General features: G+C 42.1%; 1 protein-coding gene across 1 annotated transcript in view; it reads right to left on the reverse strand.

The window, feature by feature from the left end:
- Positions 1 to 2,624: 2,624 nt before the first annotated feature.
- The window catches only part of cmtm8b (CKLF-like MARVEL transmembrane domain containing 8b), a 28,758-nt gene continuing 15,494 nt past the window's right edge, over positions 2,625 to 15,888 (reverse strand). The window contains exons 2-4 of the mRNA XM_007897559.2: positions 6,476 to 6,649; positions 4,265 to 4,384; positions 2,625 to 3,424 (exon numbers count right to left, since the gene is read on the reverse strand). Of these exons, the coding sequence (XP_007895750.1) occupies positions 3,338 to 3,424; positions 4,265 to 4,384; positions 6,476 to 6,649 (381 nt within the window). The 3' untranslated portion in view covers positions 2,625 to 3,337. The remainder of the gene's footprint in view (positions 3,425 to 4,264; positions 4,385 to 6,475; positions 6,650 to 15,888) is intronic.

Raw genomic sequence — 15,888 nt, forward strand, 5'->3', positions numbered from 1 at the left:
TGAACATTTTTTTTATCCTCCTTTTCTCAATTCTAGAAATAGTTACCACGCAGCATGATACATATATGTTAGGGTTTTGGCCCAAAGGGCTGGGGACATGCAACACCTTCAGATCCAATTGGTGAGTCAGATGAGGTGGTCAACCATCAACAGTTCCTTGGATTACAATAGATATGTTTGGCTTTACCAGAGGGAACTCCTCAAAGCAGGTTCAGTCATAGAACCATAGACTTCCACCACATAGAGGAAAGCCATTCAATCTCTTGTGGCTGTGCTGGCTTCCTCAAGAGCAAAACTTTCAGTTCCACTTACATGCCTTTTCTCCATATTCGCGTAGCTGACTCTTTTAAAGGTTTCTGTCTAGTTCCCTCTTGAAGGTCCTTATTGACTTTGCCTCAACTACCACTCCTGGCAGGGCAATCCATATTCTGACTACTCTGTGTTTGTGAAAAAAGGGTTGTTCATTTTATCAACCTGGAAGAGTGAAGAGCTGATCCCACATCAACTTAAAATTAGTACCATGAAGAAGATGGGGGGGGGGAGCAGTACTGCTTACAGTAATAATTTGGATGGTGTCCTTGTTCTAAAGACACTTTCTGAAATTATTTTCACAGAAATAGTGAGTTTGCTCAGTAATGCATCATAGCAATGATTCCTTAGCAACTAATTTAAAATGACTTGAAAGTCAGTTTTCCATGGTTTGTTGAACTTACAGTCTAGGCTACCACTCCAGTGCAATGCTGGACCAATCTATCACAGGTTTCTTTCTTCAGGTAAGGTGTTAAACTGAGGTCCCGTGGGCCTGTTCAATTGGTCTGGCCAACAATCTCCCAGATAAAACTGTCCATTCACTTCATGGCTGTTTGTGGTTCACTGCTTTGTGCATATTGACCACAATGTTCACCTACAAATAGGCAACTCTAAATCCCGTCCAAGGCTTTGAACATCTTGATGGTATGATAAGGCATTGCATTAAATGCAAGGATTATTATATTTTGTAAACTTGCATTCACAATCCAAGAAGACAGAAGTACACTGTGGAGAAGTGGTCGCAGTGAGATTTATGATCAAGAGGGCCTCCACTTTAAGGCCATTGAAAATGTTTCTTTTAAAAAGTAACATGAAACCAAATATAAAATATTTTAAAATAAAAATCCTGAAGACCTTCCTCTTCGACTGTGCCTACGGTCACCTTCCCCCTCCCCCTGGCTCGGCCTCAGTCTCCGCCATTGTTAAGTGCTCTGAGACACCGACTGGCGTGGAGGGCGCTATATAAATGCAACTTATTGTTGTTGTTGTAAGCCACATTGTGAAATCAAATGAGTGAGACTTGGCAGACCTGCAGGATTGCATATATTCCACCAGGGAGATTTAAACGTCATTACTTAGATTTCAGACATGCATTCTGTAACAAGTGCCAGCTTTTAAATAAACACTTCACTGAAAGCTATATGACAGTTCCATTTGGCTTATTTCTTATCGGTAAGTTATTTGTAAGTGCTTCAAGACGCTATGCTAAGTGAAAGGCGTTTATAAATGCAAGTTATTGTTGTTGTAATAAGGAATTTCCCATTGATCAACAGGAATTTTGCCAGGATTCCCTTTTGTGGAATTCTGTGGAGAACTAGAGGGCTTTTGGAACTTAATCTCATTGAATCCGGGTTGGCTTAGTCTACTGTGGACCCACACTATTAATGGTAGCACAGTATCCCTGGCTCCTGGCACTGACTAGTCGGTATCCCCGCATTGCAAAATAGTCGACTTTCGAAATTTCAGTTCATTGTTGACATCAGTTTTTTACATATTCCAAAGTGTGAACAGGAAGCTTTGCTGATATCACTTCCTGCACACTTATGTGCAGGACGTGCTATTGATGTCCTCAGTTCAGTTACTGAATGAGGAGCCTTGAGGTGCTATTACCTGTCTTCCAATCATAGTAATAATACTAAATAATAATAATAATCCTTGCATTTGATATAGCGCTTTTCACGTCTTCTCGACGTCCCAAAGCGCTTCACAGAATATACTGTCAAGTGAATTGACTGTATATTTGTGGGCAAACGCAGCAGCCAATTGCGCACAGCAATGTCCCACAGACAGTCATGGATTGAAAATGACCAATTTATTATTGTTTTTGTTTTTTTGGAGGGATTATTATTAGGCGTGTGGAGTAAGGAAACTTACCCAAGGTTTCGCCCTCTGCCTGGAATTGAACTCGGGTCTCTCACTTGCAAAGCGAGTGCTCTAACCACTGAGCTACAGGACTCCACAAAGTAAGCATACATCCTATTTAGCAATCACAGAGTACTGGCAATAGTTCTAATAGACAATTGCAGCCCCCCCCCTGCCATGGACACGGAGGCTGTGCAGAGATGAGCACGGTGTGAATGTGTAGTACAAATTACGAGCAGCCACATTGTGAAGAAAAAAGTTACAACTTGATATTGATGGTGGCAAAAGGGTCTGACTGTGGCCAATACTGTAGAGATAGATGGATTGACAATTGGCTTGCTATGCTGCAAGTGCAGCATTTCTCCCACACAGCCACGGAATAGTTCTCAACTCAAGAGTTTCAGCTTTCACAGCTGTTTTTGGCTACATATTGGTCAGTAGGCCCAAGGCAAACATAAGAGAAAAACCAAATGGGTTAAAAAATAATTTATCAGCAAACATCGTGTGCCACAGTCATGATTTCTGATGGTAACAACCTGCTCACAGTGAGAGAGGAGAAAAGGAAGGGAACAGTTCAGAATTTTTTTATAACAAACCATACATTCACAAGCTACGCAACACAAACTAATCCCTACAATGGGGGGGAACTGGACATCACCACATTTTAGATGCCATGGTCAGCAAACTGCTTTCCACAAATAACTGAGAACTTTGTACAAAGAGCAGTCACAACAGCAATGATACGTAACAAAGCTTCTCCAATGTTTAGTAGCACAAGAATGACAGTGCAAGAGGACATTTGGCCATTGAGCATATGCTGGTGCTAGCTCCTGCCTTGTATTCTTGTATTACTAATTGGGAACGCATCACACACAAAGTAGAATTCAGTGGTAAAATCGTGGACCACTTTGACACTTTTTGAATATATTAAACAAAAAGATAAGTTCACAATCTAATGTAATAAGTAGATTTTTCAACAGCATGTCTTAAATAAACTGCTGGAATGTAACTAACAAATGGAATGTAACTAACACTGAGCCAAATTAGCCACCATAATAGTGCATCATCTTCACAAACTTTCACTTCTAAAGGGGACTCTTCAAATTTCATTTGTCCATGGTATTTCTTTCCAGTTATCAAGAGATGGTTTCAAAACACTTTCATATTAAGGGCCTTCGTCCTTGGATCTCCAAGTCTGAAAACTAAGAAATGTATTTCCAGAATAGCAGAGCGTCACAATGAAAGCGAAAAACTGTAAGAGAGAAAAAATGCATTTCAGTTCATTTAAACTTACTGAAATATACTATTTTTGATAATAATTGTTAAAATATGCATGATCAGGTTGTATCAGCTAATGGTATAATAATAGTAATAATGATAATAATCCTTGCATTTGATATAGTGTCTTATCACGTCATTGAGATGTCTCAAAGAGCTTTGCAGAATATACTGTAAAATGAATCAACTGTAATATTAAAGCAAGATAGGCTGAAAACTAAATAACAGCGTAATTATGTTATCTTTGAAAAGTAACATACAGTACAGTGTAATATTATTATTTTAACATAATAATTCCTGTTATTTTCTGTTCAAGATCCTCGGACAAACGGAGACAAACACTGGGGGTAGTAAGCTCCTGGACAACTTGGCAAAAGGAAGGTGCAGAGAATTCAGCTACGGAGTGAGACTCCACATGACCCTCAATCAGCCCAAGGTGAAGAGTAATTCATCAGAAGATCTCACTGACTCCAGCACTTACTGGAATATAGTCAGTTTGGAGCAGTTGTAGTGGCAAATAGGGGTAAATGTTTCAACCTGTTTGACGCACCCTTGGAGCTCCAACTAAGATATAACAACAACAACATTACATTTGCATAGTGCCTTTCACATTGGGAGGACGTCCTTTAGAAGGAAATAGTTACCTCCTGATAACTCCACCCTGGATTAACCACTTAAGTCATTATGCTGTCAATATTCAAGCTGCATTTATTTATGTATACATGCCTAACTCACCACTCCTGATAACTTGTCAATGAGGCTTTTTCACTTGGAGCAATGAGTTATCAGGAGTTTACTGGTTATGATCACTCACCGAAGATGCTGCCCAGTTATTGTAGTTCAAAGAGCCTTGAGCAGCCTGTTTAACTGAAACTGCGTCCACAATAGAGGCAATAAGGTAAAACAGAGCAGCACTGGCGTTAAAGCACAAACCCTGCAATTAAAACAGATTATTATTAACGTAAAACCAGTGTGGTTAAATGTATAAATTATTACATCATGTAAAAATAGATACATTTCTCTCAAGGTAATTTAATTTCTCAGTATCTAAATGGCCGGGGTTCAATGGCAATGTGGATCTCTAAAGGCTTCTGTTACTTTTTTTCCAAAAGAAAGACATGATGAAGAAAATCAACAAGATTTTGGGATTGATAGCTGTTAGGTATTATATATCTGGATGATTGGCACTGATTATCCTTTCCAGTGTGAAAAACCTATAAGATTTTGCAAACAGAATCAAGGAATATTGTACTAATGCAATGCTTTACGTTGTATTGCTGTAATATCACAGTAGGTCACTAGGTGGGACTGTAATCCCACTTTGAGACACAAATGTACAGGGGGTGGAAATACCATAATTAGCACATTGCATCAACCCCACAAATGATGATATCACCCGTGCTAATTAGCATGTCAACTAATAATATGGTCAAAAGGAATCAAAGGGCTTCATTGACAGGGGGATGGTGGGTGGGGTATTTAAAGGCCAGTGATTATTCATTCCTTTTGAAACAACAAATTATCTTTTTTAGTTGCCTTCATATAGGATAAAGATCTAAGAGCACTTCACAAGGATGGGGTTAGACAACAATAATAATTTGCACTCATGTGGGATATGGGGATAAGGCAGGGCAGGAGGATTGAATGAACACCTTGCTCTGAGAACCAGGGCAGATTTGATGGGCCGAATGGCCTCCTTCTGCACTCTGAATTTCTATGATCATATATATATATATACAGATAGCTTTCACACAGGAGAATCTAAAGACCGATACATAGATGGAGTTAGAGCCCACACTGAATAGAAGGTAGGAGGTGGGATTTCATAGGCAAGAGGTGGTCAAAGTGGTAATCAAAGAGATAAATCAACTACATTTTTAATAGATGTGAAATTACTGGTGTGGGTGGCTTCAGTGTGTGGGACTAAGGAAATAAAACAAATCAGGATTCCTCCTCTTGATCACTTAGCTACTAACGTACCCTAGAAAGTGTGAGTAAGGAAACTTGCCAATGGTTTCGCCCCACCCGGGAATCGAGGCGCGTCAGCTAACCACTACGCTACGGGACACACAATTATCTGATGGTTGTTATGCAATAGCTATTTTAAAAATTCTAACCGTACATTTAACTATATCTTTCAAATTTGTATGTGACACATCGCTTGCTCTTATGTCAGATACAAGCCATAAAATGGTTGTCAAAATCCATCTTCTGTGTGTTTTGTTTTCTTGTGCTTTTAGTGACATGATCATAGATCACCAAGGCACATCCATAGAATGATTAAGATTTAACAGGGAAGCCACAAGTTAGCAACGTCGGAGTCCTGTAGCTCAGTGGTTAGAGCACTCGCTTTGCAAGCGAGAGACCTGAGTTCAATTCCAGGCAGAGGGCGAAATCTTGGGCAAGTTTCCTTACTCCACACACCTAATAATAATCCCTCCAAAACCAAAAACAATAATAAATTGGTCATTTTCAATCTACGACTGTTTGTGGGACATTGCTGTGCGCAATTGGCTGCCGCGTTCGCCCACAAATATACAGTCAATTCACTTTACAGTGTGTTCTGTGAAGCGCTTTGGGACGTCCTCCCGACGTGAAAAGCACTATATCAAATGCAAGGATTATTATTATTATTATTATAACGTCAGATAAAGGGAGGATCTGGCTTGACTGTGAAGTTCTCCCATGGTTGGACAGTCTGACAACACGTGAAAAAGGCCACTTGAGTCACTGTAGTTTTACCCCAGTAGCAGTCAAGGCCTTCGGGAGAGGATGGAAGAAAACTGGAGTAAGACGAGGGGGATACTTTTATAAACTTCCGCAGAGGATAGAGAAATGCCAACTGCAACACCCTGAATTTATATAATGCACTTCACATAATAGGATAACGTCTTGGAGTCAAAGATGCAGGTTTAGAGGCAGGACTTGAAAGAATCTAGAGAGAGAGACAGAGACAGAGGAGTGGGCAGAGTTCCAGAGGAGATGAGCCAGGTGTGAACTGTAATAAAATGTTAAGAGCACTCACCACTGTAGTCCAGGGCACCTGTGGTATCTTGGTGTAAGCCGCAGTGATGTAGAAGATCAAAAGGAAGACTGTAAGCACCCAGTAGAAAACTGCCACAAACATTACCCAGCCAAAGGCGGAGACGGCAAAGTACTCAGTACCGGCTATTAACGCCCACACCAACAGGCCGAAAACCTGCAAAGAGTTAAAAAAAATATTTTCAGTTGCAATTTTCTGGAGTTTGTAGATTCCAGCACGGTGGAAGAAGACGGTGCATAATGTATATCCAAAGTATCCATGGGTCAGTGTTTGACGCATATCCACTTACCTTTAAGTGCTTTGAGGCATCCTCTCCACATGAAAGGCACTATATGAATATAACTTGTGTTGTATTGTACCATTGATGAGATTAAATATTGGAGAATCCCATTTGTGCCTCCTGCATTTTTTACCCTGTGATCTGAAGATGGGCAAAGAGGAACCAAGGAGGAGAGATTGACGCTGGGAGTTTGGGGCGCAGTGGCTGAAAGCACAGCGATCGATGGTGGATGTGCAGAAAGCCCGAGCTGGCTGAGCAATGGGGGCGAGTAAAGGAGAAATTTGGTAGGCAAGAAACAGGAGAAGAAACAAAAAAAAACCTAGCTAACCAAAAGTTGAAAAAGGTACATTAGCAGATCAGAAATTACAAAGTGCTACTTTAATCTTAGAAGTGCATTGATATAAATAGCAATGTCCTATATTCAATTTTAACGTTGGTTAAGTTAACCTTGGATATCCAAATTATTTAATTTAAAAAACAAGGCTGCTGACAGCCCAAGGGTGTAACTGTACTGTAGCTGGATACTGCTGTTGTATACTGTCTGTTTCCAATAAAAGACCTTCCTGACAAATGACTGAGAACGTTGCCAAGTTTTTTTTTAAAACATTTAGTTGAAGGAAATGAATCTTTGAACACTACCCCTTTAATTACAAGGTCTCCACTTTACATCTTGGAGAGACTTCCTGGAGAGAAAATGATCCAACAAGTTTTTATTTACTGCTGAAGGCTTCCTCCATTGTCTGCATGGGTTAGAGTGACACTGTCGAGACAGATTCCAGCTGGTTTATGTTATTAACATGATAATAATCATTGCATTTGATATGGGATATATTACACAGGAAGATGACTCAAAGGTATAGTATCTGTGCATTTTATAAGCAAACATGGCAGCCAATTTGCATACATCGATGTCCCACAAACAGCCATGAAGTGAATGACCAAAATGCTTCACAGAATATACCGTAAAGTGAATTGACTGTGTATTTTGTGTTCAAAACACAGCAGGCAAATTCGCACAAGTGTCCCACAAAGTCGTAGATTCAGTGACCAAATTATTATTATTATAAACATTTTTTTAAGAGATTATTACCGCTGGAGAGTGATTCGCTAATCGACTAACAACCAGGTTCCTACCTACTGCTAAGTAAACAGAGGCATGTGGAGTAAGGAAACTTGCCTAAGGTTTCGCCCCGCTGGTAATCAAACCCATGTCCTCTCGCTTGTGAGGTGCGTGCTTTAACCAGTATACTACAGTACTCTGTCTACATAATGGAGACTAGTGAGCACTGGAGTGATGGGCATGCGAAGTTTGGTGTGAGTGAAAATGCAGGCGGTGAGTTTTGGATGAGCTGCAGCACAGAAAGCCTGTTCTTTTGTAAAATGGAGTTAAGCAAAGCTGAGTTTGTTATTGCTCAGTGTTGGATAATGTTGGATTTATTTGTTACTTTCGTGTTGTCAGCCAGGGAGTCTGACATGTGCAGAAACCTCATGAAGTGGTTAAGAGACTCTAGTTTCTTTCTAGTTTGAGAAGTCATAAAAGCAGAGTTTCTCTTTGCCAGTTTTGGAGTGTGCAATTTCTCCCCAGAGGGAGACACACCTCAGTTGACTGTGCCAAGGTGTGGGTTGGCAGGGCAACTACAGTTAGTACTAAAAAGGTCATACAGAATCATGGAATCCTAGAGTTTACAGCACAGGGACGGTCTATTTAACCTGTCAACACTGCACTGGCATTCCACTCCACACAAGCCAGCTAATTTATTCTGATCAAATCTGCTTCATTCACCCACCAGTTCTGGTTCTCCATCAGGCCTCCTCCCCCTCTCCCCCTCCCCAGCGAAATAACACTGCTGCCTCTCATGCTACGCAATCGAATATCAGATTCCAGTCAACCGCCTCTGCTGGTCTCAGTAGTCCAGTGCCTCAACCAGGCATGTCTGATAATAGGCTGGCCTGGTCCAAGTCATTGGCAAGACTTGGATGGGCTGACGATAATAATAATAATAATAATCCTTGCATTTGTTATAGCGCTTTTCACGTCAGAAGGACGTCCCAAAGCGCTTCACAGAATATACTGTAAAGTGAATTGACCGTATATTTGCGGGCGAACGCGGCAGCCAATTGCGCACAGCAATGTCCCACAAACAGTTGTAGATTGAAAGTGACCAATTTATTATTGTTTTTGGTTTTGGAGGGATTATTATTAGGCACTGTGTGGAGTAAGGAAACTTGCCCAAGGTTTCGCCCTCTGCCTGGAATTGAACTCAGGTCTCTCGCTTGTAAAGCGAGTGCTCTAACCACTGAGCTACAGGACTCCACATGCTCCCCGCCCTCCCCTAAAAAAATGCTGGCAGAATATCACCCACCACCCCCCCCACCCATGTCTGCTTTTGTTGACTAAAGGAGCAAGCTGTAATGTGCCCATCCTCCCGACCCACCAATCACGCACACACAGCCCTTGTGATGATGTCCCCCCCCCTCCCAAAAGGCGAGATTAATGCTGATTTCTGAATGCTCTGCAGTGAAACTTTTTTTCCAGCGTTTTTCTAATTCTATCTCTACAAATCATTCCCCTCCTCCACTCCCCACCCCCCCGTGCCCCCCCCACCACTACCACAGCCCCTCCCCCCCGCCAGAAATCTCCAGCATGGAGGAGCTCAATAAATAAAAGTGGAGCAGAAAGGAGGAGGGGGCGGTGCGGAATTACATTGTTTAAGACTTTGCCTGTCGGACGGGTGCGGGTGGGATTGGGGAAAACAAGCGATGGGACTGGAATTCTTTCCACTCGACTCCTGTTAACTCTGCAAACTACAGCCCTAACGGGTATGATGGTCCCAGCTGAACAAGCAGAGAGAAGCTTGCCAGACAGTGCTCTCATTGGTTTTACCTGGATAAACTCCAATTATACCTTAATGTACACTCTGGCCTTTGCAATGAACCTTGCCAACCTGTGACAGAATTATGTATGCAGTATACATTCCTCTAGGGATGGACTGCGCACTCCATTCCAGACTGGGAACTTTCCATGTGTAGGTTGTGTACATATGCAGATCTCTATGTCTGGTCTGGATAATCTTAAGCATAGTGATGGGTTCCACATGTGTTAGATACCCAGCTGACAAAAAACAAAGTTTTGTCTGTACTGGTACTGTATGGGCTACATTCATCTCCCTCCACCCCACAGAATTACCTACACTAATCTTACTGTCCTACTCCCCTACCCATTAATATTTTTCTTCAAGTATTCATGCAATTTGTTTTTAGATCATGTTATAGACTCAACGATTATAATAATAAATAACAATCGTCGCATTTGATAGAGCGACTTATAATGTCATTGAAATGTCTCAAAGGGCTTCACAGCATATTCTGTAAAGTGGACTGACTGTATATTTATATTGTTTGACTGTGGATTGTGTGAGGGTTACCCATGTATGAGTTGAATGTGAAACATAAAATAATTTTTTTAATTTTAAATGTTGTCCATTTTTCGGCTCTCTTGAAGTCATTGCCTCACTGATGCTAGCAGAATAAGGTCCGAAGAGCAGCATTCTAACAATATAAAGTCTCTGGCTAGTCATAATTCGTAGGGTCTTTTTGGAACTGAACTGGCTCCAACGTGATGCACTTGGCAACAGAATGTTTGACTCGAATCAACCCTCTAAGGCGGACTTGGTAGTCCAGTTCCTGAGCCAAGCAGATCTGCAGTTCACTGTTGATACCAGACTAGCAGTCTGGTTCATCGACAGTTCGTGGAGGGCAGAACGATTACTGAGGCAGGGATTCTTCCCATTCAGCTCCTGATAACCCTGCATTCAAAATCCCTAAAGGATAAGTTGGTCCTAGCTGGACAAGCTGCAGGAAGTTTATCCCCTTTTTTTACGGTCAGCCGGGTGACACATGCGGAAACTATCACTATGCTTAAGAGCATCCAAACCAAGCTGAGAATGTCATGCATCCCACCTACACATGAAAACCTCAGAGATATTTGTTGGAATGGAATGCGCACTCTCTCCCGAGAGGGACGCATTCTGATTATGTAATTCTGGAAAGTATTAGACACAGGTTGGCAAGAGCCAAGGTTTGGGAACCCCAGCATGTGTGTTGGGGTGCTGCTGGAGTCCAACCAACTAAAACCCCATAGCTTGCCATGGTTAACACTGTCTGACAAACTTTCCCACTGCCTGCTACCTCTGAGGTACTGAGTGCTCTAAGATAGGGGCTGTCTCACTAAAATGCATCTTTGCCTCTTTGCCTCAGGCGCCGACACCATCAGCATCCAAGGCTGCACTCTCCACCTCTATCGGTGGTCGGGCCTTCAGCCTCTCAGCCCCGAGGCTCTGGAACTCCATCCCCCAGTGCCTTCGCCGCCTCCTCCCTTTCCTCCTTCAAGGCCGGTCTCAAGACCCTTCTCTTTGACCGTGCCTTCAGCTCCCCCCTCCCCCTCCCTCCCTCCCCCCTCACCTCACCCTGACCATTTCCCCCCTCCTCTCTCCCTCCCTTCCCTCACCCTGACCATTTCCCCCCCCCTCCCTCCCTTCCCTCCCCTCACCCTGACCATTTCCCCCCTCCTCGCTCCCTCCCTTCCCTCCCCTCACCCTGACCATTTCCCCCCTGCTCGGGTTATGACCCAACTGTGCAGCGCCTTGGGACGTCCTCCCGAGGTGAAGGGCGCTCTATAAATGGAATCTTGTTGTTGTTGTTGCCTCCAACCTTTTCACGCTTTCACCCATCGCTGGATGTATAATGTAAAAGACTAACCAAGAACTAACAACCTGTCAGGCATTAATCTGAAGTTTTGCTTTATTATGTTTGCTTTTTCAGAAAAGATTTCTGCTTGTGATTAAAATGATTTTCCTTCAGGCATTAATGACACAATGTTGCCAGCCAGCACTGGGCGGTGCTTCACAAGCCCAGACCTGTCACTTCACCACAAAGGCCAGCAGTTGACTGTATATCAGACCTGCAGAGCAGCTTCTCTCCAGCCTGTGGCATTAAATGCAAATGTAAAGTGGCGTCAGAACATAATAATAATAATAATCCTTGCATTTTGATATAGCGCCTTATCACAGTCTTCTCGACGGCTCAAAGCGCTTCATAGAATATGCTGTAAAGTGAATTGACTGTATAGTTGTGGGCGAACCGCGGCAGCCAATTGCGCACAGCAGTGTCCCACAAACAGGCGTGGATTGAAAATAACCAATTTATTATTGTTTTGTTTGTTTTGGAGGGATTATTATTAGGCGTGTGGAGTAAGGAAACTTGCCCAAGATTTTGCCATGCCGGGAATCGAACCCAGGTCTCACGCTTGCGAGGCGAGTGCTCTAACAAGTCAGGTTTACACAGTCCATAAGATCCACAAGTTGGCAAACTTTAGCCATGTTTCTCTCATCTCATGACTATTTGGGACTCATGCTAAGGTACAGTTTGAGTGGTGCGCTGAGTATCCAGCCTAATGTGCCTGCCTTGTCCCTTGATAGCCCAGAGTCTCTGAGGTCAATAATGGCACTTTCCAAGTCTTTCGCCGGAGATCAAATAACTCAGCCCAGACCAGGGATCAACTGACAGCCTACCATGTATGCATGACTTCACACAATACAAGTTACAATTATATGACTTCATTGCATGCTATATTTGTTTTTGTTTGTGATCAGCCAAGATTCAGACACAAGCAGAAATCCATCACCATGCAAAAAAAGCAGCTGAACCAGACTGAGTTCTACATACGTTTGCCACCTACATATGGAAATTTTCCTGTGTCTGGAATAGAGTGTACTCTCTCTCCTTGGAGGGACACACCCTGCTTACCTAATACTGGAGAGAATTAAACACAATTTGCAGAAAGCCACCATTTGCAGAAGTCCTGAGAGTGTGCTGTGAGGTACTGCTGGAGTTCAAATAATAATAATAATAATCCTTGCATTTGATATAGCGCCTTATTACGTCTTCTAGACGTCTCAAAGCGCTTCACAGAATTTACTGTAAAGTAAATTGTCTGTATATTTGTGAGCGAAACGCGACAGACAATTGCGCACAGCAGTGTCCCACAAACAGTCGTGGATTGAAGTGACCAATCTATTGTTTTTTTTCTTTGAGGGATTATTATCAGGCATGTGCAGTAAGGAAACTTGCCCAAGGTTTCACCCTGCCGGGAATCAAACCCAGGTGTTTCGCTTGTGAGACAAGTTCTCTCACCACTGAACTACAGGACACCAACTTCAACCAGCTAAAACTGCATAGCTTGCCATTACAAGAACGGTCTGGCAAGCTTCTCACTGCTTGTCCAACAAGGACCACCCGTGACTTGCAGGGTTAGCAGGAGTCAGTGGGAAGAATCCTAACCTCCAGTGACTGGTCTATCCCTCCAAGTCCTGTCAATGAGCCAGGTTGGCTAGTCTGTCATCAGCAGAACCTTGGAGTACTGCAGACCCACCTGGCTCAGGAACCAACCATCACAAAGCGTTGACTCAATTCCAATCAATAGTCCATTGCCAGACACATCACCTTGGAGCTACCTCGGCTCAAAAGAGACCCTACTTACCTTCAATTCCCTCTTCCCCAGATAATATCTGCTAGTTGGCTAGATCATTTGATATTCAACAAGCACTGGTTTGTGCCCTTATTAGATGAATAAACTTTCTGGTGAGCAACACAATCAGCCCAAAATATGTGAGAGCATCAACACCATCTCCATCCCACAGCTCGGACACACATTCCAATCCACTGAGCAATGGCTTCACCAGTTGGAAATGCAAAGCTTCAGCATTCATCTCTAAATATTCATTTGTACGCAGAGAGGTTTATCTTATTTCTCTGCATATCAATCAGGGAAGATAGCAGTTTACGTGACTTTTCATTTTGTCAAGTGTTACAACTGGTACATCAGAGGAATGATTGTTTCCAAATAACATCCACGTGTATTTATTTATTTGAAACGGTAACTAACACAGAAGAGCAGTTTATACAATGTGATGCACTGCAGGGCTGCTACCCTAGGACGAGGATACATTCACACACCGGCTCTGATAAATTGCAAGCTGCCAAACGCAGCACCACACTCTTATCTGAAAGTTCTATTGAGTTTTGCCTACAAAAATACGCAGTCAAACCTCTTTGCACTTTACAATATATTCTGTGAAGCGCATTGAGTCGTCTCAACGTCTTGATAAGGCGCTAAGTCAAATGCAAGGATTATTATTATTATTATTTGTTAAACTGATTCCCTCCTGGTTCTTTCGGTGCCATTCTAAACAGAAAATCTTCATGATAATCACTGTGCCCTCTACATATTCCTTTGTCAACCAAATTCACTCCAAAAATTCTGATTCATTGGCTCAGTTGGTCATTCGCTTTGTGGCAGTTTGTAGGACTTTGCTGTGCACAAATTGAGTGCCATATTTCCCTACAGATACACAGTCCCTACATATTATGGAAAACTGCTAAGTGCTTTTGAGGCATTTTGACATGTTAAGGTGCTAAATCAAATGTGTGGATTATTTAATCATTTTTGTTTGTAGGACATTGCTGATCAAATTGACTACCAGATTTGTCTCCATAGCAACTTTTGTTTTATTGTGAATTAATTTTAGTCTGTAAAGTGCTTTTGAGACATTTATTTAATGCGAAAGGGTTTTATAAATTTTGTTATTGTTATTCCCAATACGATTTCTGGAGAGGAAGCTAATGCTATGCTTATTCTGCAACACAGCTGGCTAAAGGCACGGGTCACCATGTGCCTTGGCCTGCTTATGGGTTGTTCTACTGTTAAAAGATCCACACAGTTCAGTGAGGTGAAATTCACAAAGCTGGTCTGTACAAGCAGGTTAGACGTAGCCCTTGTATTCATTACTTTACATCCTAATAGCTGACACGACTAGAGACTGTGTGAGGGATACTCAATTTATACAGACAATAAGAGAAGGGTGACCATATGTCTCCGATTTCTGGGGACAATCCCTGGATGGGGTATTGTGCACCTGGCCAAATTTGCCCCATCTTGAATTCAACAACAAAGTGAGCAAGAACAATAAAATTCTAAAGCAGATAATAATAATAATAATCCTTGCATTTGATATAGCGCTTTTCACGTCGGGAGGACGTCCCAAAGCGCTTCACAGAATACACTGTAAAGTGAATTGACTGTATATTTGTGGGCGAACCCGGCAGCCAATTGCGCACAACAATGTCCCACAAACAGTCGTAGATTGAAAATGACCAATTTTATTATTGTTTTTGGTTTTGGAGGGATTATTATTATTATTATTAGGTGTGTGGAGTAAGGAAACTTGCCCAAGGTTTCGCTCTGCCTGGAATTGAACTCAGGTTTCTCACTTGCAAAGCGAGTGCTCTAACCACTGAGCTACAGGACTCCACTCATCAGAGAAACACAGCCATTAATTCAATAAACTTCTCCAGTACTGCCAGCATCAGCAATTTTGGTGAGTTAAATTTTTATATATATATATATATGTTCCCGGATTTGGTTTACAAGATGTGGGCACCCTAATTTAGAGAGCACAGCTGAAATATTCTTGCATTTACAGGGATTTCTGGAACAGTATGAGACACCCCCCGTTGCAGGACTGTTCACTTTGCCTGAGGTGGATTTCAGTTAACGCCTCAAATGTTCTTTCATGGGTTGAAGATACAAAGATACACTAACCAGCCTGTAGGTAGAAGCACCTCTCTGTCCAGAATCCACTTCCCTCAGCTGTCAAATACTTTTAACACTAGCAACATCTACAAAAATGTTTTGAATATTTTCTGGACTGCTACATCTATAAAAAATAATCTTTGCCTTACCACGTCAAAATGTCTCAGCACTTAGCAGGGTTTATTGTAAAATGCAGTGACTGTGTAATTTGTAGGAGAACAGGTTTGAACCAACGTCCCAGGCCATTATATCTGAAGAATATTTTTTACAGTAAACCACAGGTGTAAACAAAGATTGGACTCAACAGTGCTGCTTGCAGAATCAACACCTCAATGCTGACAGGGGCTGAGACACTTTGCTTGGTCACGCGGTTTGGATTTTGAAAGTGATCAACCTAAATTTCAGTGAAGTGTTTGTATCCTTTAAACAAATATACCAACTGAAAATAGTGCAATCCCAATCGTC

Source organism: Callorhinchus milii, unplaced genomic scaffold, assembly GCF_018977255.1.
Source record: "Callorhinchus milii isolate IMCB2004 unplaced genomic scaffold, IMCB_Cmil_1.0 Scaffold2, whole genome shotgun sequence".
Taxonomy (NCBI): Eukaryota; Metazoa; Chordata; class Chondrichthyes; order Chimaeriformes; family Callorhinchidae; genus Callorhinchus; species Callorhinchus milii.